The following is a 23,523-nucleotide window of genomic DNA, read 5'->3' as shown; positions in this document are numbered from 1 at the left end:
AGAGGAGGGGACTGTGAGTAGCCCAAGCCTACAGCAACTGTATGAGGTGCATGAAGTGGAATCATCCAAAGCCTAGATGAACCCTGGGAGGCTCCTGCAGCAAGGTGGGCCACCAGGGCCACTTGAGTCTGTTTTCTGTATTCCATCCTCTTAAGACAATGACATTGGCAGAATCTCGCATATCCCATGGTGTTACATAATGACCTGTAAACAGATAAGGAAGTCTTCTCAGATCTGAGTATCTCCCCTTGCCTGAGCTTGAAACTGTTGGCTTGAAAATCAGGGCCAAGGGCAATGCCATTCTATTACAACAGGGACCAGTGACAACACGGTCACATTTTATGAAGTGTTTATGCGGAATCAAATGTCTTTTGGCTTCTATCACTTTAAGAAGAGAAAGGGAGAATTGGGTCAGAATGAGGAACAACGGAAGGGGCAAGATGCAGACATGCGCACGGTGCTCAGCTTCCTCTACAGTTTATTGTTACAGCAGGAGTTGTGGGAGACGGGAGGGCACCCTCCACACATATCACAGTGTGGTCAGAGCCCCAGGGCAGCCCTTCCTGTCCCTATGCCAAGCCCCAAGCAGCCAGGCCCAAGCTTGGCTCCCTCCCCCACCCCACACTAGACACACACTGACAGCTACCAAAGTTAGTGCAGCCAAAGGCCCCAGGCCCCTTTCTAGTGGCCTACCTCCAGGCCTCCCCACCACCACCCCCATCCCCTGTATTGTTCCTTTGCCCACCCGCTGAGTCCAACTTCCTTTTTCTAGACTGAATGCTCTTCTGTCACTGCTCAAGGGCCACTACCCCAATATCAAGCCTCCCCCTGGTGCACACGCACTCAGACCCACTCCCTTCAGAAGGCTAAGGGTTAATAAGAAGCCACATTAACTTGGGTGAATAGAGCCCTAGACCCAAGCCTTTCCCCTTTGCAAATAGAGCTAGGTAGGGAGAGTGTGATGGAGGCACCATGGACAAGGACAACAGCCTCTCGTCCATCACCTAAGGACACCAGGAATAGGGAGGGGGGTGCTCCCTCTTCACGTACACCAGAATGCCAGAGGGGTGCAATTTAGGAGCCTGGATCTGTACGAAATAGGATCTCTCTCCCAGGAGCTGGGGGGAGAGGGGATCACAGGTTAGAGATCAAGGTTAGGGTAGCAATCAAAGATCAAAGTTGTCTCCCTGCAGTGATCTGCCCGTCTTCCCTTGCTCGCTCTGGCCCAGTGCCCTCGGGCACCTCCCAGGTTAGTTCTGAGGGAGGGGAGGGTTGGGTCCCACACCCGGGCAACAAGGGTCCTTCAGCAGGAGACCTCCATGGTGTGCCCTGGAGGCCCTGAAGGGAGAGTCCCAGACTCGCTGCTCTGGGACAGGGTGCGAGAGCGGGAGCGGTTGCCATCGATGGACGCCGCACTGGTCAGGGAGGCGGTGCGCGACCGGGACAGGCGAGTCATGCAGGAAGAGGCCACTGTGGAGACAGAAGGGGAGACAGTCAGTCAGAGCGGAGGTGGGGAAGGAGGCTGGCAACTCAGAGCAGGGTGCTGGGGTGGAGCGAGAGTTGTAACTAGGGCCAGGATGTCAATGAGCTTGACTCTGTAGATGTTGGAGAATCCAAGGATCGGCTTAACAAGGTCCAACCCCTCAGTTCCCATCCCTCCTCCTTGTACAGCAACTCTGCAACAATCTCTCATCTTCACAATAGCCACACACACATACATACACACGCACGCACGCACGCGCGCGCGCGCACACACACACACACACACACACACACACACACACACACACACACAAATACTCACTGTAGCCCATGCCTTGCAGGAAATACTTGAAGGCTTCAGTCAGCTTGCCAGGCTGTGCAAGTGCAAGAAGAGGAAGTTCAGCGAGATGGAATCAGAGGGTAAGCTGGAGCCCAAGGTCATGGCACATGTAGGCAGGGGGTGTTGAGGTAAAGGGGCAGAATTCCAGCCCACAATATCCCATCCAACAGGCAGCAGAGGTACTCACCTGAGTCAACTGGGGTTGACCTCCAGAGTCAGCCATCTGGTCAGCAAAGAGCCACCCAGAAAGGATGACACACATGTAAGACATGAGCCAGGCACAGGGGTAGGACAGGGTCTCTCTTCCCCAGCTCCCTCACTCCAGGCCTTTAGGTTGTGTTTGTTGGGTTTTTTTTCCTTCATACACCCGACTCCCTCCCATGCAGAGGCCTGAAAGCTGAATCCAGAAGGAATATATGGCTGAGGACCAGGGGCAGCAGGCGGGCTTGGCATGGAGTAGGATTACTGACCTTGAGGAAAGAGGTCTGAGTGGGGTCCAGTTTTGAGTTGCATTCCACCTAGAGTCAGGAAGAGGCTGAATGAGTGGGGTCACACGCCCTGCAGCCCCTCACCTCCCAGGGATCCAGGGGCCTAGACTCTTTTTCAGTGCCCATTGCCTGCCACCTACTCCCCTGCCCGGAATCAAGCTCTCCACTACTCAGTGACTCCTCCTCTTCCAAACAGAGCTTTCCCCTTGGCAAGCTGCCCTTGACCACCACACTCGGAATTCTCACCCGCCCTTCCCCACCGCAAACATCCCTACTGACCACGGCATCTTCGTGAGGTGCTTGGTCTCCTACCACCAGCATCACAGGACACCTGGAGCACAGTGTCGGAGAGAAGGCAGTGAGCCCCTGATCCTGATATCTGGTACTACATCACCCACCTCTCCCCACAGTCCAAAACTCCAGACTCACTACCACTGAGTAAACAGGACAGGTAGAACTTCCCCTTGTGAGTTTCCAAGACAGTAACATGGGAGTAGAGACGTCTATCTCTCTCCTGCTGGGTGGCTGGTTGTTTTGAACTGCTGACCCTGCGGTTAGCAGTCCAACACATAACCCCTATGCCAACAGCAGCTACAGCGAGGAAGCCGTTAGATGCTCCTGAATCATACTGAGCCCACCCAGAAGATTTAAAGGAGGGGAGGGGGTACGATTTAGGGGTTGCGATATGCTAAACAGGATGGGATGAGAAATGACAATGAAATCCCTAACGAAACTCTCCTTCATTCTTGTAAGAGTCTAACCTCCTAGGAAAGAGCCAGGGAGTTGAGGAACAAGTTGATCTTTTAAAGTCTTACTTGAGGGTGACATCCCCTCCACGCTCAAAGTTCAGGTCTCGGCGGCTAGAGAGGAATTTAAAAAGGAGCAGACGTTTAGGCCAGCAGTGTTATCCATCAAGATCAAAGCTATCTTCCCCATGAGAGTCTCTCTCTCCCTAAAATAATGGTCCCATATTGATGACTAACAATGGGGGGTAAGGGGAGACGGCTGGCAGGGCCTGTAGTCACTGCCATCCTGAACAGAGGGCAGTAAGAGGGTTGGAAGATCATGGGACAGGGGGTCATCTTACTTCTGGTAATACAAAAATCCAAAGGACAAAAGCAAGAGAAAGGGGACTGCCCTCACAACTGTTCCCACTGAGTCTGACCTGTAGCTACTCCACTGGACACTAAACCCCGCCCTCCTCGCACATCAGTACTTCCTTGACTTTCTTCTCTGTGCTTCCATCTGGTCCCCAGTTACTGTTTCTTCATAATCCATATTTTCTCTCTCTCTCTCTCTCTCTCTCTCTCTCTCTCTCTCTCTCTCTCTCTCTCTCTCTCTCTCTCTCTCACACACACACACACACACACACACACACTGTCCACTCACTTGTTGTAGCTATTCCAATACAGTTCAATGTTCTCCAGGTTGGGTGCATGCGTGACAATATTTCGATACTTTTGTACCAACTCAGAATTGCCAGACAGTTCTTCCTAATGCCAAGAAGAGGGAGGAAAATTAGGGGTGAAAAGAGAAGCCCGCAGACGCTGGATGAAATGCTGCAAGCCTCCTTTCTTCTTCAGATTCTGCCCCCCTTAGGGTAGTACCCCACCCAAGTACGCATGTCCCTGCTGATCCCCTCCACTCCCTTCAGCTCCACAGCTACATACCTGGCTGAAGAGATGTCCGAGGATCATCTCCGGAATGGAAGAGGTGAGGCCGGTTAACTATGAGGGTGGGTAAGACATGACTCAGGGCATTATGGGAAGGAGAGACCCGGAAGAGTCACCAGCCCCATCTCAGTGAGTCTACTGACACAGCTTCAATTCCCTGCCATGCCACCCTCTCCTTGAAGTTTGGAGGCCATTTAGTTATGCCGATGGAGCTCCAATTGGACCAGTACATGGGCAACCCCCCGCCCTGGATCTCAGCACATAGGCCCCCCCAAACCTTGTGGGCTGCCCAATCCATCCAGCCCTTGGCATTGGGATCAATGTTGATGAGGACCAGGCCCTCCACTGTGTCTGGGTGGGTCAGCTGAAGGCAGAGGAAGGCAAACCAGAGAGAGGTAGAGCCTGAGTTCCAGCCGCTCTTGGACTCCTCTAGGGCCTACCTCCCCTTCTTCAAAACCCCCACCCCTTCCCAAATACACATTTGTAAACAACACTCGTCATCAGCCCGCCATGAACCCGAACCCTTCTGTCCCTCTCTTGCGCGTTTTTATTTCTATTTCTTACAGCATATCGTGACAGGATGTAGGCTCCAGCTCCCACACCAACTCCGATTATGGTAGAGAAACTGTGAGGGGGGGAAGAAATGCATGTCTAAGGGGCCCCGGTGTCCAAGACCTCCCACAGCCCAGTCTCATCAAACTCTTCCCCCTCACTCCCAAGGCCATGGTCACAAAGAAGAAGAAAAAAATCCCCTTCCTTTGGGGAACACTGAAGAAAGAAGCTGCCCAGGAGCTAATGATGGGCAGTGGCAGTCAGTGTGGATCCCTCAAATCGATCCCCAGTTGCCTCATAGAGAGGCAGCATAGTGAACTGTAACACCCACCCACCCACCCACCCCAGACACACTCTTTCCCTACATGGCTCTTTGCCCTTCTCAGTTTTCAGGAGCTAGTTCAACTTGCTCTGTCTTAGTTCCTGGTTCCTCTTGAGTAATGGGAAAAGGGGAAGTTTAAGCCAGATGTACAAGAGGACACAGCTATTTAGGGGAAGCAGGGATCACAGGAGAAAGGGCAAAGAAGTAAACCAGAGCAGTCCAGGGCGATGGTCCCTAGGGAGAGCCATGCCAGAGCCTGGGGGGCATCAGGGCCCCCCTTCCTCTGCATACCCAGGAAACTTCCTGTGGTTTTTCCTTCCTCCTCCAGCTCTCCCTCACACTGGGTGCCCAGTTCTCCAAGTGTGTGAGGGATGTAGGGGGTCAGACAAGTCTATCCAGTTCCTCAGGTATTATGTCACCCCTTCCTTTGGCTCCCTAGCTTCCTGATAAAAGAAGTCCCTCCTCAGCCTGAAGTCAGGCCAAGCATGACCGTGACTGTACTGACATATTAGGAGGAGAGTCATATCTAGACCAGAGACCAGATCTAGCCCTCGAACTACGTTGGGCACAGAAATTCTAGTGGTCTCCTTGGGTTGGGTGGTCCACTCTGGTGTGGCAGGGTCGCCAGGCATCTCACTTTAAGTATTGTAGGATGCAAGGGATCATGTCTGCAAGCTGGTCCAGAGATGGGTACTGATACCTGGGGAAGAGAAAAATGGTGTGTATATATATATCAACCTGAGAAAAATGGTGTGTGTGTGTGTGTGTGTGTGTTTATATACATATATATATACCAGTCCCCACTCCTCCCACCTCAAAATGCCCTGCTCATTTTCTTCCCAAATCATCCTCCCCTCTGCCCTCCTCTCCTGACTCAACCTTCCCTACACCGACCCTGAGCCTCAAGGTCTAGTGACAGGATAAGGACCTAATTCTCACCCCAAAGGGAACACAGGAGCCCCCTCTTCCATTCCAGGGGCATCCACATGAACCCGCACGAAGTTCTGAATGATTTCCTGCATATCCCCAAATTGAAACAGCGGCTGGAAGCAGGTCTTATCTAAAGAAAACCCACGTCATCTCAACAGTAGAGTCAGGCAGGGAAGAATGTCCCCTGAGTCGAAACCCAACCTCTTTTTCTCCTGCCAGGGTCAGAATAGGAAGGGGCTTCTCCTTGCTGAGCCCCTACCCGCACACTGGGCTTTTAGCCTTCCCCACTCCCCAACCTCTCCCCAGAAAGGAGTGGGGGGCGGGGAGTGAAGCCTCTTACAGTTGAGTCCCACGTCGTGGTAGGTGAGTATCGCTGGGCGTTTGGGCTTGGGGGTGCCATAGACAGTAAAATTGACTGAGCCGTAAGGTGTCTCCACTGAGTGAGTCTACAGGAAGAGGGGTTACTGTCAGGGGTGAAGCCAAGCTGAGAGAGACCTTTTTCAGGTCAGGAGAAAGGGCTGTGTGAGATTCAGAGAGGGAGGGTGGGAGGGAGGAAGAAGGAGCTTAGGAAAAGGTGAGTGTGGACCATGCATTCGATGGAGGAGGAGCAGGGAGCATCAAGGAATTCCAGGAACAGAAAAGAAAGCAACAAGGAGCGGGAAGTAAAGTAGGGAAAGATCCCCAGAAAAGAAGCGATGAGAAGAAAAAGAGCCAGGTAGGGAACCCCCCCCGCCCCCATCACCCTGGGATTACCCCAAACTGTTACCTGTCCCTGGTCCAGGAGGATTCGGGCAGCTAACTCAGCCTCCTGGAGACACACAGACATGGAAACGCACAACCACAGAACGGAGTCGCAGATGGAGAGACAAACACAGATAAAGAAAGACCAGAGAGAAGGCAGGTGACAAAAAGAGACAGGGAGAGGATGAAGGTTAGTGTAGTGACAGGATAGGGGCCTGGCCTGGCGATGGCAGTGGGTTGGGAGAGAGGCGTGGGCAGAGGTGGAGAAAGAAGTGGTGTGGGTTAGAATGAAGTCAGTGGACGCTGGCAGGCAGGCGGTGAAGGAGATGCTTGGGGGTCTGGAAGGATGCCCAGGGTGTCAAAGGGTGTCCACTAACTTTGGCCAGGGCCGGCGTCTGCCCTGGCAACAGGGGCTTCTCCTCAGTGATCTGCACGTCCTGCAGCTCCGCCATGGTGGCCTGGCAGGGGCAGGCGGAAGAAACAAGGCTGTGGGAGGTTGTCTCCACACCCACCACCCTCACATCTCTGGGAATGTCTGGCTCCTTCTTTCAGCCAGTGGAGGGGACAGAGGGACCCAGGAGGGACCCCAGGGAACATACAGTACCCTTCCTGCCTCCCCGCCCCTGCCACTACTCCATTTCCAGACGGAGTGGGAGGAGGAGCTGAGGGCATGGAGTCAGGACACTAAGGCTGTCGAGATTGCCCCACGGACCCAGGCTGCCCCCGCAACACACCCATCCTGGATGGAAACCCCAGGGCGCCGCAAGAGGGCAGCTCAGGTTTCCCGGCTATATTTAGGGGCCACCCCACACTCCTAGTTAGGGAGAGGGTGAATCTTGAGGTTCCAGGACTGGTTAATGCAAAGAGACCAAGGAACAGAGATGGCAATTGACTGTCACCTTCAGCTAAAGTCCCAAGGTCAGCAGTTCAAAGGGGAAGGGGGCACAAAGGACCAGAACAACATGACACAGGAGTGAGGGATCGCCTCTCTCCAACCTACCACAACCCCTTCCTCCCAAAGCTCTCCCTTCTGGCTGCAAATAAATTAGCAGTCATTCCACATTAGTGGGGCTGGTGATGAGCCGGACACCTGTGCCCACCCACAGAGGCAGGAGCCCACAACCCAGGGGGTGGGGCCACTTACTAGTCTCCTACTGGCTGGGCGATGTAGGGTTAGAGTTCAAGGTTCTCCTGGCTCTGGGGTCTGTGGATACACAGCGATGAGGTGAATGACATGAGGGCCAGAGCCTGGACCTTTTAGGGACAGAGAGCCTTAGCCCAGGCCCAAACTCCCCTCCCCGGGTCACTAACCCTCCTCAGTCTCTGCCACCTGAGGCCAGAGAACACAGCGCCCTGGGCTTCCTCTAAAATCAATCCTGGGCCCGAAGGGCTTGCAGGCCGAGAGCAGGGGTGGAGAGAAGGGACTGCTGGTGTGGAGGAAAGAGGTCGGCTTGTGCCAGAACTTCTGGATTCTAGCCCCTACACTCCGCCACTACCCCCGTGACCAGTCAGTCATGCGTCCTGCCTCGGTTTCCTCTTTGCAGACTAGAAAAAGGGCGAGGAGATCCCCACCCCCACCCCCACCCCACCCCGCAAGATGTTTGACAGCTCCTGAGTGAGATGAGGCATGACGGTTTCCCTCCACCATTTAAAAACAAACCAGAAAACCGCGTGTCTTCGCCTCTCCACCCAGTCTAGTGTCTGTCTAGGTTCCGCAAGTGGAGAAAGGGGGCGGGGGACACACAGTCCCACAATCTCCTCCTAGCCTTCCCCGGGGGGCCGTGGTGGCCAAGAGCCAGCCGTTCGGAAGAGATGGGTGGGACGGTGGCACCGCCCCGGTCCCTACGAGTCTGGACACAACTGCCCGTCGGCTTGGGGACCGATCGCCAGCCTCGCGCGCTGGGCACCGCGCGCCCCGCACGCTGGACGCTGGACCCAACCTTGCGCCTGCCCCAAACCCCTCCGCCGCCCGCCGAGCCTCCGCCTTTGTGCGCGCAGCAGCCGAGCGCCGGCTCCCTGCGGGCCCCGGCCCGCCAACCGTCAGCCCCGGGGACCCACCGCGATGCAGCGACCCGCGCCCCGCCGGCGCCACGCAGGCCCCGCGGCCCCTCGCCGCCCCTCCCCCTACCTGCTGCCGCCGGCCGCGGCCACCTTCACTTGCCTTTGACTCCCCGGCCAGCGGCCCGCCCCGGCTCGGGCTCCCCGCAGACCCGCCCCCGGCCCGCCCCGGCCCCCCGGTAAACACGCCCCCGCCACCCCGCCCGGGCGGCCGGCCGCTCCGGGAGGGGCGGTGCCGGGGGAAGGAGGGGACTGCAAGCAAACAAACTGCTGGGTGCTTTGCAGGCTGCGCTCGGGCGCCCCACAACACCCCCCATCCCCCATCGGGGCGCTGCAGGGGGACCCGGGGTGCCTCAACCCTGCGGGGGACCCCCGCGCCCGCTCTCCGCGCCGCCTGCGGCGGAGCCCTGGACCTGGGGGCCGCGCGCTCGCGGCTTCCCTCGTCCGGGGCGCCGGGGGAGAGGCGCAGGGGTGGGGAAACAGCCCGAAGGGAGAGCGCCCCACGATTTCCACTCCGCCCGCCCGGAAACAGAGCTGGGTTAAGGGAGGAGGAGGCGGCGGCGGAGGAGGGCCGGGGGTCGCGGCCCAGGAGGCAGGGGGCTCGCCCGCTGGGAGGGACAGGTGTGCGGGGGGCCGGGGAAGGGTCCTCGAGGGCTTGGGAGCTCGGACCGGGGCGCCCAGGATCCCAATACCTTCGACCTTCTGCGTCGGGACGCCTGCTCTCCCGCTGCTCCCAGAGAAGTTGGAAAACAAGGCGGGGTGGGGGGGAGGGAGGGGGCGGGAGCTGGGGGGGGCGCTATAAATAGAGGGAGAGCTCAAGCGGGGGCGGGGGAGGAGAGGGGAAGAGGATGCCCAACGGGGACTCTAGGGTCAAGGCCCCAAGTGTTGGGGGGGTGAAGAGCGCCCAGGGACCCCCAAGGACTTTGACTCCTGGGTAAACAGGCGTGGGGGCGGTGTTAGCCACGCAGGGTGTAGTGGGGGCTCGGGGAGGACGCAGTGTTCCGGGCTGGAACCCAAGAGACCCTGTGGTTTTGGCACTAACCCCTCCCAGTCCGGCCCAGGAAAGGAGGGCAGGTCCGGCTCAGCCTGGCAGAATCGCAAAACCCAGGCGATGGTGTCTCGGGACGCGGCGTATCTCAGGTCCTGGGTGGTTTGCCACCCCACTGTCCTCAACCCTTATGTCCCTCCTGGGGGTTGGGGGAAAGCCCCGTGGAATTGATTGATTGATGCGACCAAGGACATTCAAAGTTGCCCTAGGTAAAAAGGATGTCAGATTAAAGTGCCCCCCTAACCTATCCCTGTCCACCACCACTACCTACCACCCCCATCACCCACCAGGACACACTCCTCACAGGGCCCCCAACTACCAACCCCTCCCCCCTTCGTCCTGGTTCCTAAGTTGCCATTTCGGGGGCCGGGCATGAGGCCAGTTGGAAACAATGGCTAATGGAACTGGAGCTGCCAACTGCAACGCCTGCACAGACTGCCCCCCCAAAGACCCCCAAATTGCCCTTTCCCCCCTGCCTGGGAACCACCACCCGAAACCCTCCCCCATCCAGCAAACATCAATACCCCTTTCTTCCCCACTTGGCAGGGTCTACTGGAAAGAAGGGGGGCTAAGAGAGAGGAGGTGACCCAAAGGGGAGAGCTGGTCAGATCAAACTCAGCCTTCAACTCCTCCAATTCTAAAGGGCCTCAGAAACTCCCTAATTTGGAGCATCCAGAGTTTTCCCTCTGTTGCTTTCCTCTACTCCCTCCATGACTATTTCCCTGGAAGCAAGAAATCTTGGCTCCTCACCTAGTTCCCTCTTGCCTCTGGAACCCAATTTAACACTCTCCTGCACAGGGAAAAAGCCACTGGGATTAGGAGAACAGCAAAGATACAGAGGAAGGAAGAGAGCTTTTACAAGGTCCCTTTGAGTCAGAATCTACTTGATGATGGCGTCTGGAAGGGGTGGAGTGGAGGGTGGGGGGTATGTGGAAGAAAGAAAACCTAGACAACCTTTGCCTGTAGCCTTGCCCTCTCTGTTGTGTCCAAAGAAATACTACTTAGAGGGGGGAGGGACAGAGACCTGGAGGTTCCAGCATCTAAATTAGTCTCTGGGTCAGAATGACTCAGGGGGAACCTGATAAGGGGCCTAGAAGGGGCCTGGGCAAGGAGGAGGTGGAAAATTTCCACTGGGCTCTGTTTTTCTACTAGGTCTAGGGGTCCCAGCCTAATGCTGGCAGAAATGAGGCTGATTCTACTGTAAGGTAGTGTTTCTCCTTATTAGGGGAGTTCCTGGCCTGAGTGTAAGTGGCTCAGCTTCCCCCAGGCCTGATGCAGATTCAAGCAAGATTTTCCACTAGGCAGTGTTTTTAAGTCTCTGCTATGTGCATTTTTAATATTCTCACTGTGTAGACGACTGGAGGGATTTAAAAGAAGTGTGAGGTTTCATCCAGCCCTCTCTGGAGCTAATGATCAAGATGTTGAGAGACAAAGAAGGTCAAGAAAAAGTATATATGTATATGTATATATATGTATCTATAATGTATAGTTGTTTGAACATTAAGTTGGTATGGTAGCAGCCGTTTCTGGCCCTTCTCAAGTGAGAGCTCAGATGATTGTGTTCGGCCCATATGGTGGAGTCACTGTCTCCTGAATGAGAGCACCTGACAACAAAGTGTAGACTCAGCAATACTTCCAAACAGGTCTGTACCAATTTCTGAGAATCACATCAACTATAGATATAGTGGTAGCTATAGGTGCAGGGTCTATTCTTTCCTCAATTTATGATCAATGCTCTATATGCATATAGACACCAGCTCTTCGTCAGTAATTCAGAAACCCTTACCCTAGGAGGTCTCAGGTCCCAGCACTGTTATCTTCCTAGAATTCAGAGGAGAAAAAGAGAATGGAGCCATGAGGTATTTGAGTAGAAGGGACTTTCTGTCTAGGCTGAGCACATACAAAGAAGTTCAGAGACATTTGAGGAAGTTTGGAGGCACACAAATTATAGAAAGACACAAATTATTTTGAGCAATTGAATATGAGCTACTGTGTACAAGATGCTCTCTGTGTATTATCTCCCAATTATGGAAGGTAGTTTAGTGTTCCCACTGCACAGATGAGGAATACCACTCAGCTAGCAAACAATATATATTTCGATTCAAATCCCCACCCAGATCCATTCCACTCCAGATAAAATCTGTAAGTCTGACATTAGCCAATATGTCTGATACTAGTCTATAAATTCCTCTTTAGACTCATGCAATCACATGCAATGATGCCAAATACAGGAAAATCACAGGCTGGTGTTTGGGGAGTCTTGGGGATCCAGTCGGGTGGAAGCTTCTCAGTGCTGGCTCAGGTCTCCATGTGGCTCCACTAGCTTTCTGAGGGTGTCTCCTCAACAACAAGGTGGAGCAAAGAGAGAGTGTGGCCCACCTCTAGGGAGAAAGAGAGGAAGTTCCCAGAATCCTCATGAGAAGGCCACACCCACAGGAGGCATTAAGCTGTGACCTGATTGATAGGCTAGACTCCACCCTTCACTCCTAATATCCTCCAGTTGACACAGGATTATGTAACTACCACCTACACAAAGATAAAGTATATAGAAATATGCTTTATAAAGTATATAAATACATATAAAGATAAGTTTATGTATAAAGATACAGTATATATAACGATAAGTTTATATCAAGAAAATGGCTCACACAGTTGTAGAGGCAGGCAAGTTCCAAGCCTGTGGGTCATATGTCAAGCTGTAGGTTTCTTTGTTGTAGGGCCGTTGACTCCATGATCAGCAGTCAGAAACAGGCTTCTGGCTGCAGAGGTCAATGAACTCAGTCAGCAGGTAAGATGGCAAGCTGCTGATGAATCCCAAGATCAGCAGGTAGTACTGAGGCTGCTGGCTCAAGTCCAAAAATGACTAACCAGGCGTAGGATCCAGACCCAGTAATAAGCAAGCAAACTTTCTTCTTTTTATTTTTCAAGCAAACTGTCTTACAGTGTCCCCTTGTATCAGAAGTAGATCACGCCCATAAAACCGAAAAAGAAGAATCGGACCACATCCTTGAAGAGTTCTTTTCAAAGGGGAATACTAGGATTTACCTGTCAACCCACAAAGAACCCTGGCCCAGCGAAGTTGACCTCTTGTCAACTTGGCACCTGTACGCAGCTCCTTACACCATCCATAAACTTCAAATGAAGACAATTAAGAAGTCATACTTGTGCCCAACATAATGCAAGCAACACACATACAACCAGAAACTTATTAACCCAATCTACATAGTACATGTCTTAAATGAGCAAACGTAGGTGCCATGGAGTTGATTCGGACGCAGAGCAACCCTATGGTACGGCAGACTAAAGCACTACCCAGAATAGAAAGAAAAACATACGAAACAAAATCTCAGCAACTAGAACAAAATGAAACCTAAAACCTCAGTCAACAAGAGTAATAAGTAATAAAAACTTGGAAAAAATGGAAATGGGTCAAAAGGGAGAACAAATGATAAGGAGTTAAACTTTAACCTAACTACCTCTGCAAATGCCCACTTTCCAATGCGCTCTGTCTGGTCACAGGCTGCTCACATCCCTGTCAGTGGTCAGAGATGACTCACTGGAGGCTTAATCCCTGTGGACAGGCTGCAAATGGATTTTAGGCTTTTGCTGTCCTCCATAACTTTCTGCAAACCAGGTGCTCAGAACTTTAGCTCTAATGTTTCCTCCTCTGTTCCTGAATTTGATTATTTATATTCATTGGATCACACAGACCGGTGTGCTTATTGCATGCGGACTTAGCTAACACCTCACTTAGATGGAAGCTTGTTTTAAGATAAACCTTAAGACTCTTGCACACTGTTCTTTCTGATAACTGAGCACCAGCTGATTTCTTCACCACACTTTGTTATAATACTCCTATTTTTCCACGAGCACCGATTGCAGATCCAAGCAAGATGAAATCCTTAACAATTTCAATCTTTTCTCAGGTTATCACAGTGTTACCTATTCGTTCACTTTTGAGAATTTTAATTTTATTTACATTGAATTGTAGTTCATATTGAAGGTTGCAATCCTTTATCTTCCTCAGCAAATATTTCCAGTCCTCCTCACTTTCAGTAAACAAGGGTGTGTCATTTGCATTTTGCCGATTGTTAATAAGCGTTCCTCTGATCTTAATGTTACATTTTTTCCATTTTGTCCAATTTACTGGATTATTTGTTCAGAATACAAATTGAATAGGTATGGTGGGAAGATACAACCTGATACACACCTTTCCTGATTGAAGCCATGCGCTATTTCCTTGTTCTGTTTGAAAGAGTGCCCCTTTCCTGGCCCAGGTCCAGGTTCCCCACGAACACGATGAAGTCTCTGGAATCCCCACTCTTCTCAATGTTGTCTGTAGTTTGTTGTCACCCACACAGCCAAATGCTTTTGCATAGTCAATAAAGCATAAGTAAATATCTTTCATGTATTCTGCTTTCAACCAAGATCCATCTGACACCAGCGGTGATATCCCATGTTCCACATCTTCTTCGGAATCCAGCTAAAACTTCCTGCAGCTCCCTATTTACTGTTGCAAGCATTTTTAAAAAATCATTCTATTGGGGGCTCGTACAACTCTTATCACAATCCATCCATTGTGTCAAGCACATATGTACATTTGTTGTTGCAAGCATTTTTTAATGATCTCCGGCAAAAATGTATTGCATGTGATATATTCAAAGTACTGCTCAATAATTGTCACATTCTGCTGCATCACCTTTCTTTGGAATGGATACAATATGGACCTCTTCCCATCAATTTTCCAGGTAGCTATCTTGAAAACTTCTTGGCAGGTGACTGAGTGCTTCCAGGGCTTCAGTAACTTTTTGAAATATTTCTATTGGTAGTCTCTCGATTCCTAGAGGTTTGTTTTTTTTCCCTAATGCCTTCAATGCAGCTTGGACTTCCTCCTTCAATGCCATTGGTTCTTGATCGTATGCTACCTCTTGAAATGGTTGTATGTCAGTTATTTTTGATTCAGTGACTCCATGAATTCCTCCCATCTTCTTTGATACTTCCTGCATCGTTAATTATTTTGTCCATATACTTTTTTAAATATTGCGATTCGAGGCTTGAATGTTTCTTCAGTTCTTTCAGCGTAAGATATGCTCCGCATGTTCTTCTTTGTGACCTTCTAGCTCCAGGGTTTTGCACAGGTCATTATTATACTTCACTTCGTCTTCCTGAGCTGCCCTTTGAAACGTTTCTTTCCAGCTCTTTTATTTCATCATGGCTTCCATTGGTTTAGCTGCTCTACATTAAAGGACAGGTTTCAAAAGAAAAAGAACAGGTTTCAGAGTCTCTTCTGACATCCACTTTGATCTTCTCTGTCTCATTTTTTCATGACTTTTGCCTTCTCTGACCTTCTTGCTTTGTAGGGTGTTCTTTGATGCCATGCCACAGTGCATCAGGTCTTCTCTCGGTGTTCAATGTGTCAAATCTGTTCTTAAAATATCTTCTAACTTCAGGTGGGATATCCTTCAAATGTCATAGTTTGTCTCTCGTGGACTTGATTGGATCTTCTCCAGCTTCAATCTGAACTTACAGATGAGCAATTGATTGTCCCACACTCAGCTTCTAACCTGATGTGGAGTTTCTCCACAGTCTCTTCCCACAGACAGTCAACTTGATTCTTGTGTTTTCCATCTAATAAGATCTGTGTGTGCTGCCATTACTTATGTTGTTGATGAGTGTATGTGCAGTGAAATGCCCTTGTTCCTGCACAACTCTATCATGCAATTGACAACTTTGCTTTTATTACCAAGTCCACAGTGCTTTCCAACTTATTTCCCTACTTCTTTGTGCCCAGTTTTATTTTTTAATTTATTTATCATTGTATCATGATTGCATATTTGGCATTTCAAATCAAAGAAGTTGGTAGAATTAGCTTTAGTGTAAATGTTAATAACAATATTTCTAACTGGGTTTCCTGAGTGCATATAGCCCTTATGGTAATACAGACAGCATTGTATAAGGGGGTACGTCCTCCCAAAAAAAGCCCATAATTTTTTTCAAGGCTATGTATTTAAATTTATTTTAGAAAACAACCTTATCACCTTTCAAAGAATTCTCCATTACATTTAATACATTTTTCAAATCTGTGATTCCATTCTTTGAAACATTTTTCAAACTCATATGTTTGGATGGCTGACGGCACCTCCCTCATTTTTTCCTTCACCTCTTCTGTGTTGTCAAACCACTGTCCTTTCATGTCCCTCTGCATTCCTGGAAACAAAACATCACATGAAGCAAGGTCAGGTGAGTCAATGTGTGGGGCAAGAGAGGCATGCTATTTTTTGTGCACTGAAATAGCTGCTTGAACAGGTGCATTGTTATGGTGGCAAAACCAGTCCCCTGTCTGCCACAAATCAGGCCCTTTTGTTGCACACTGTTACACAATCTTTTCAGAACCTCTAAATAGAAAGCTTGATTAACCTTCTGACCTGGTGGAATGAACTCCAAATGCACTACAAGTTGACATTTTTGTCCATTCAAGAAGTTGACAGACATCCAGAATGAGGTTTGACATCAGTAGACATTTCACCTCTTTTAAAACAGGAAAACCATGCGTACACTTGAGTTTTTCCCATAGCACAGTCCTTGTAAGCTGTGTTAACATCACAACTGTTTCTGCAGCATTTTTCCCAAGCAAGAAACAAAATTTCACAGCAGCACACTCTTCTCTTAAATCAGCCATTACAAAAGATGAGGTTCGAGCGAAACTGCTTTTACAAAAAAATTCACTGTGACCAGGGAGAACCTTCCCAGGCGACGACGCTGGATGCACTAACTCAGAGTGGGTTGCTCAATGCTCGCCTAATGGGAAAAATGCATACTGCGAAAGCTCTGCTCCACCCAGACCAATTCCGTTTTGTTTTTTTTTTTTTTGGGGGGGGTACCTCCTTATACTGCAAGATAGACCTTGAAATGTCCTTTTTGACTATTGGTGGATGCATACATACAGGAGGAAATACTCATAGCAATTATAGTCCTCATTTCTGCAACTAAGTATGTGGCCATAGCCCATATTTAGAACTACCTTCTTGTACCACCTTTAGCAACACAGGGCAGTTCTGCCCTGTCCTATAGGGTTACTATGAGCCAGCATCCACTCATCCCACTGAGTTTGTTTTGGTTTTCTTCTGCCATTTCACATTCCCTTTACTTTCAGCAAGCACCTTGACTGATTGTGATTCTTTAGCTAGTGGGATGACCCAAACCTTCATTCCTGGAGTCTGGACCATTTGTCGTCATGCTGGAACTGACTTTAATCACAGGAGTTGCCTTATAAAATCTTCTGGATCTCAGATCTAGTCTTCTTTACTTCCCTTAGGTAATATCAATTTGATTTCCCCTTGGTAATCAGGATCAATCACAACACCCAATAGAGAGGAGCCCAAAGTGCCTGGAGATCATTCGTAGCTTTTGTTTCAATGGAATCAGCGTGTGTCTTTCAGTGCAATTATTTCGCCCTTTGGAACTAAGACCTCCAGATCTGAAGAGCAGAGGGTTGTAGAGGCAGGAATAAAAATGTTGTAAATGGATTATGAGAGTTAATAATTGTAGTGCCATTTCCACCCCCTTGGTTCCTGAACCCATGAATTCAAGCTATTGGAACATATATAGTCTCCTGGAGAACATTCCCCACAGCCCTGCAAGGTATTGCCACCTAGCTTGCACCTTAGTTGTATCATTAGAAGGCCATTCCATCATTCTATCAGGCCAGCTGCTTCAGAATGATGCAGGACATGCATCAGGCAGAAGACCAGTGAATTCCATGAGCATGGGTCGATTGCCACACGTCATTTGTTAATGGAGTGTGGCTGTGCACATCCAACTTTATGATGTTGTGGATCAGGCAACACACAATTCATGATGATATGCTCAGGTTGCATGATAACTTAGTGGCCCGTGGTTAGCCTTCCAATCTCTTCTAAGGCCCAGTAACAAGCCAGAAGCTCTTTCTGAAAAGGAGAGTAATTATCTGCAGGCACTGGCATGGCTGTAATGCAAAATCTTAAGGATCTATGCTGTCATTTACCAATGGGGGCCTGCCAAAGTGCATCTAAACTGCATCTCTATCTGCTACTGACGCTGCAAACACAATTGAATCACCTGCATCCAATGGCCCAAGTGCCAGAGTCGCTTGCATGGTAGCCTGTGCCTGTTCTAGGCCCCCTCAACACTAGAAGCTTTTTTAGTCACTTGGTTAATTAACCTTGATTAACCTTGGTTAAGGTTGGATTAGCACACCCACATGAGGCGCACCAGGCATGGTACTTACTTTTTGTAAGGCAGACAAGATGCAATAACTTATCATTCACTTTAGTAGAAATACTTTGGCATGGCCCTAAACCCCTCGAAATCTCACTAATATGAAGGTGGCGACTTTTTGTGGGGTTAACTTCCCCTTCTCTATCATACATATGTTTTATTAATAAGCTTAGAGTCATTGATAGTTCTTCCTTACTCAATCAAATCAGCATAAAGTCATCAATGTAATGGATCAATGTGATATTTTGTGGAAGGGAAAGTCCACAAAAATCCATGAAGTCTAAATTATGACGTAGTGCTGGAGAGCTTATATACCCTTAAATTATGATGGCAAAGGTTTATTGCTGGTCTTGAAACAGAAAAGAAAGTTCACATCAATGGCTGCATACCAGGCACCTGGAGATGTGTTCATTGTCTCAAGCAATGAAATCACACCTGACACAGCAGCTGCAACTGAAGAAAGTATCTGGTTAAATTTACAATAATTCACTCTAATTCTTTTTTTTTTAATTTTTATTAGGGGCTCATACAACTCTTATCACAATCCATACATATACATACATCAATTGTATAAAGCACATCCGTACATTCTTTGCCCTAATCATTTTCAAAGCATTTTCTCTCCACTTAAGCCCTTTGCATCAGGTCCTCTTTTTTTCCCTCCCTCCCCGCTTTCCCTTCCCTCATGAGCCCTTGATAATTTATAAATTATTATTTTGTCATATCTTGCCCTATCTGGCATCTCCCTTCACCCCCTTCTCTGTTGTCTGTCCCCCAGGGAGGAGGTCACATGTAGATCCTTGTAATTGGTTCCCCCTTTCCAACCCACTCACCCTCTACTCTCCCAGCATCGCCCCTCACACCCCTGGTCCTGAAGCTATCATCCACCCTGGATTCCCTGTGCCTCCAGCTCCCATATGCACCAGTGTATAACCTCTGCCCTATCCAGTCCTGCAAGGTAGAATTCAGATCATGGTAGTTGGCGGGGAGGAAGCATTCAGGATCTTGGGGAAAGCTGTATTCTTCATCGGTACTACATCACACCCTGACTGACTCATCTCCTCCCCACTCTAATTCTTAAAACTCTTTTTCTTAACCACAAGCCAAACAGGCAAGTTAAAGGGATGTGGTGGAGCAAGTCTGGGAACCAGTTGAGGAGCCATGGCTCTCTAGTCTGGTGATTCAAGTTAGACTGCATTAACTTGACCGAGAAGTCTTTTATTTCAAAGATTAGGTACATTTTAGTATGCTTTCCATGTATTTCACTCTCAGGAGCACCTTCCTAAGTAGTCCGTGCCGTAAGCCCTTAGCAGTCAGACTACTCTGATTCTGACTTTGACTCTACTCTAGAGGTAGCCACGCCCACCTCGTCTCTGTTGAGCAAGTGCTGCCACGTGGGCCCCCCCAGCGCGCAATCATGGCCATTGCTCTAGGCATCCTAATTTAATTAGGGCTGTTTCCACGGTCAAATCTGACTTATATAAAACAGTACTCCCGACAAATATTTGTGGTACTTACATAAACTGGTGTAAATTTTAGAAGTGAGTTAGTTCATTGTGCCAACCTGGCTGATAAACACATGTGGGGTTAATTGAAGGGCAGAGGAATACATGGCTCACTGAGCCTCACCTTTTGAGTTCTCCGGTCTCTTGTTTCTGATGGTCAGACCAGGGTGCAACTGCCTTAGCCAGTTCCCTGCTTCAGCTGGCAAGGCTCACTTGCTGCAAGACATCCCCAAGGAGAAGCCACGTGGACCTACTCTGATGCAGCCCTGGGTGCTGGAGCAGCCGTGTGGAGACCCCTGCCAGTGCTGAGATGCTTACACATTCACTGACTCGGCTTCCTCCTGCAGTCGGCATTAATGCGTCTGTTTTGTGAGATGGAAGAGGACTTTGTGGATTGGTTTTGGACATATGGGTTAATGTTGGACTTGTGGGCTTGGGCAGCACTGGGTTGGGATGTTTTCTTGATGTGCACTTAACCTTTATATAAAACTCTCTCTTATACATGAGTTTCTGTGGATTTGTTTCTCGAAAGTACCCAGACTAGTACAAGAAGATTAAGAGTAAAGGGGTGGAGTTTGACCTGTCAATCAAGATATAACCAATGAGGCCTCTGTGTGGGTATGGCCTTTCCCTGAGAATTCTAGGAAATCCTGTATTTTCTCCTTGGAGACGGAAGACACTTCTCTCTCTTATCACTCCCTCAGAGACACTCTACTGACAAGACAGATGTCACTATGCTGCTAGATCCTGTGCCCTGGGAACTAGAGGAGCCTCGTGGAGACTTCTGCCCGTGCTGAGATGCTCCTGCTGCCACTGGATCCGCAAGACATGGCACCCACTGGTCTGTGATCATCCTGTATTCGACATCATTGCATGTATTGCATGAGTCTGAAGAGGAATTTATAGATTGGTATCAGACATATGGTCTAATATTGGATTTATGGACTTAATCTGAACTGGGCTGAGACGTTTTCTCAAGAGTCAATTGCTATTGTATATAAACCTCTTATACACGCGTGTCCATGAATTTGCTTCTCTAGTCTACCCAGACTAACCTAATATTCAAGGATGCCAAGGCGTCCTTCACGTATGTATGCCTCACTGTTATGGTAACGAGCGTTACCTCTGGGCTCTCCGTGTGAGTCCGCAGGTCTGCCTTGGTAAATCCACCTAACATGAAAATCTTCCTCAGTCTTTGGATACTCTCTTCTATAGGGTACCAAGGCAGGACTGGAAGTTCAATTTGATTTATTGTGGGCCATCACACAATCTGTGCTTCAGTGAACCAGCCCAATAAATTGTTAGATTCTTTCTTAATGTCTTGAGTTGAAACGTTGAGTAAAGAATCTGTGCTTAGTAGGTACGTATCAATAAACTCAGGCTGATTCAACCATTATTCCACATCTTTTATAGCCATCCTACGCACATGGTTTTCAGGTTTGTCTGTATATATATTAAAAATCAGCAGTTCTTTTGGAGTATAGTGCACCTCTTCCTGGCTCACAATCAGTCCTTCGCTTTTAAGGGATCAGTGGGACTGAAGTCTAATTATAGGTCGTGAAACTATAATGGATGGTACAGATGTTCCCTGGAAACTGTCACTAATGTTTGGTGGGGTATCTGCTTCAGGTAATGGTACAAACAGTGCCCCAGGTGCCATACCAACAGGCACACTTAGGCTAATCTCATCAAATTCAAGTTGAAGGGTTAATGATTTTACTGATAATGGATGAGCAGACAAAGTTGGAGTAATCTCTCCATATGGAAAAGATGGTTGGCAGGAGTGCTTCAATGGAATTTAAAGACTCAATGTTTCCATCTTTCTGATTATCTGCCCATATGATCTCGTGCCAAGTCTTGTGGTCCCATTTCTTCCCAATCAATGCCCTCACTTTAATTTCAGTCGGCATTTTATTTTTCACATTTTATTAGGGGCTCATACAACTCTTATCACAATCCATATCAGTTGGCATTTTATTTCAGCCTCTCTTACAATAAGACTGGGTTTGTTTTTTCAGGAATGTCAGCTATGGTACAAGAAATAAGATTTTCTTTCTAGGCACAAGTGCAAAGTTTAAGGTATTTTATGCAGTGGGGTACTTGAGCCTTGACTATGGACACCTGAGCCCAACTCTTTCCCTTTCTTAGGCAGGATTCTCCCAAGAAGGAAAACCAATGACATTCGTGTGTGTGTGTGTGTGTGTGTGTGTGTGTGTGTGTGTAACAAGGAAGTGGCTCACACGGTTGCAGAAGCAGAGAAGTTCTGACTCCATGTGTCAGATGTCAGGCTGAAGGCGTCTCCAGCTTCTCATAGACGCTGAGGGGCTAATGATCATCGGTTCAGATGATAGGTGTCTGGATGCAGTGGTGAATGAATCCAAAGTCAGTAGGTGAGACGGCAGGCTGCTGATGCCTCCTAGGATTGATAGGTGATACAGTGGGCTGCTAACTCAAGTCCAAAGAACTGGAGCTCAATGAACCTGATGCAGGGTCCAGACCCGGGTAGAAAAAAGTAAGCAAGGGTCTTCGCTGTGTCCACTTCTATTCCTTTTGTGTGTGTGTGTGTGGTGTGGGGGAGGGGGTTTCCGGAAAAACAAACAGAAAATCTGCGAGACAAATTCTAAAAGAGCTGTAACACTTCCACTTATATTCTAAGCAGGCCACATCTTTGAAGAGGTCTCCTCGTGGAAATTACTAGGTCTTAGTTTCCCAGTCGTCGACACAAAACTCACTATCACAGCAATAAAGAGCCATCGAATGTTGTCGAGCAGGAGGAATGGGCAGGAAAAAATGGTTTGTAAAAATTAATCCAACACAGAAGTTATTCAGTGGATGCAGGTGGAGCACGGTGCCTAAGGAGAAAGTTATTTAGAAGCCAGGGTAGTCCAGCTGGGGAGGCCAAGCACTTGAATAATGGTGAACACAGTAGGAATAGAAAGGAAGGAAGGAAGGGCTCAAGTAGAAAGAAAATGAAAATGTTTTGAAAATGATGATGGCAACTAATGTACGAATGTGCTTGACACAATGGATCAGTGGTTCTCAACTTTCCTAATGCCTCGACCCTTTAATACAGTTTCTCATGTTGTGGTGACCTCCCCAACCATAGAATTATTTAATTGCTACTTCATAACTGTCATTTTGCTACTGTTATGAATTGGGTGACCCCTGTGAAAGGGTCGTTCAGCCCCCAAAGGGGTCGAGACCCACAGGTTGAGAACGGCTGCAATGGATGGATGGATGGATTGTGATAAGAGATGTATGAGCCCCCAATAAAATGATTTTTTAAAAACTTGTAGGACAAGATAAACCAATTTAATAAGAATTGGTGACATAAAGGAGTAAAGTCACCAAACTAGTTTCTCCCTTTTCGCCTCTCTGAAGTTCATCCATCTATAGGAGGGGTGTGTGAAACCCATGAATTCACCAATACCAGCTAACATCACATGTCCTCACCCAAGAGAGGTAATTCCAGCCATCGTATTAAAGGTTAGCTCATTTAATGTTTGACCAGTATGGACCACCAATGACATTATGAATATTCAAATTGCCCTTAGCAGAAAAGACCTTCCCCACTCCTGATCCATAGGGCCTCTGTCAGAGAAAAGAAAGAAACTCAAAAACTAGTCTTTGACCTGTATAGAAACCACACTGGGTGAATTTCAGTCTTAGACTCAATTCCTTTCCCCCGGGCCTACCCAGAACTGTAACATTCCAAAGTCTGTGCTCTGCTGCACAGCGGAGAAAGCACTCTCCTTGGAGTGGAATGGTTCTGGGTGGAAATTTGAATCCTACATTTGCCAAGATGTTTTGTTTTTAGTAGCCAAAATGTTCCTTAGAAGCATGGATGGCTAGATTCCATCTAATGCCCCTTGGCATATTATCAGGAGAGACCAGTCCCTGGAAAGATACATCATGTGTGGTAAAGTGGAAGCTCAGGGGAAAGAGGAAGGCTCTCACCAAGAGGGATCGACACAGTGCCTGCAGCAATGGGTTCAAACATAGCAACAACTGTGAGGATGGCACCGCACCAGGAAGTGCTTTGTATTGTTGTACCTAAGGTGGTTATGGATCAGAACTGACTCAATGGTAGCTGTGATAGATAGGTTTTCTGTGCCAACATGGCTCTCG

At 48.8% G+C, this 23,523-nt stretch overlaps 1 protein-coding gene and 1 non-coding gene across 4 annotated transcripts; both read right to left on the bottom strand.

Annotated features, from left to right (window-relative positions):
- Positions 1–730: 730 nt before the first annotated feature.
- On the bottom strand, positions 731–9,352 carry NDRG2 (NDRG family member 2). 3 transcript variants are annotated; one of them, XM_075532433.1, is made up of 17 exons: positions 9,279–9,352; positions 7,673–7,732; positions 6,906–6,986; positions 6,554–6,595; positions 6,128–6,233; positions 5,797–5,917; positions 5,495–5,557; positions 4,548–4,608; positions 4,261–4,347; positions 3,981–4,037; positions 3,700–3,803; positions 3,126–3,170; positions 2,590–2,641; positions 2,293–2,340; positions 2,010–2,045; positions 1,805–1,856; positions 731–1,470 (listed from the first exon to the last, which is right to left on the bottom strand). In XM_075532433.1, the coding sequence occupies exons 3-17, from the start codon at positions 6,978–6,980 to the stop codon at positions 1,304–1,306; spliced, it is 1,116 nt and encodes a 371-aa protein (XP_075388548.1). In that variant the 5' UTR covers positions 6,981–6,986; positions 7,673–7,732; positions 9,279–9,352; the 3' UTR covers positions 731–1,303. The 3 variants fall into 3 exon arrangements, with proteins under 3 accessions (XP_075388548.1, XP_075388549.1, XP_075388550.1); XM_075532434.1 differs by lacking the exon at positions 9,279–9,352 and adding an exon at positions 8,657–8,731; XM_075532435.1 differs by lacking the exon at positions 6,554–6,595.
- Positions 9,353–21,971: 12,619 nt separating this feature from the next.
- Positions 21,972–22,035, bottom strand: LOC142427060 (U7 small nuclear RNA). The gene has a single exon (XR_012779894.1). It is a non-coding gene; the product is annotated as a U7 small nuclear RNA (small nuclear RNA).
- Between the last annotated feature and the right edge of the window lie 1,488 nt (positions 22,036–23,523).

The sequence above is a fragment of the Tenrec ecaudatus genome, chromosome 14 (genome assembly GCF_050624435.1).
Source record: "Tenrec ecaudatus isolate mTenEca1 chromosome 14, mTenEca1.hap1, whole genome shotgun sequence".
NCBI lineage: Eukaryota > Metazoa > Chordata > Mammalia > Afrosoricida > Tenrecidae > Tenrec > Tenrec ecaudatus.
This window is presented reverse-complemented; position numbering and strand designations above follow the sequence as displayed.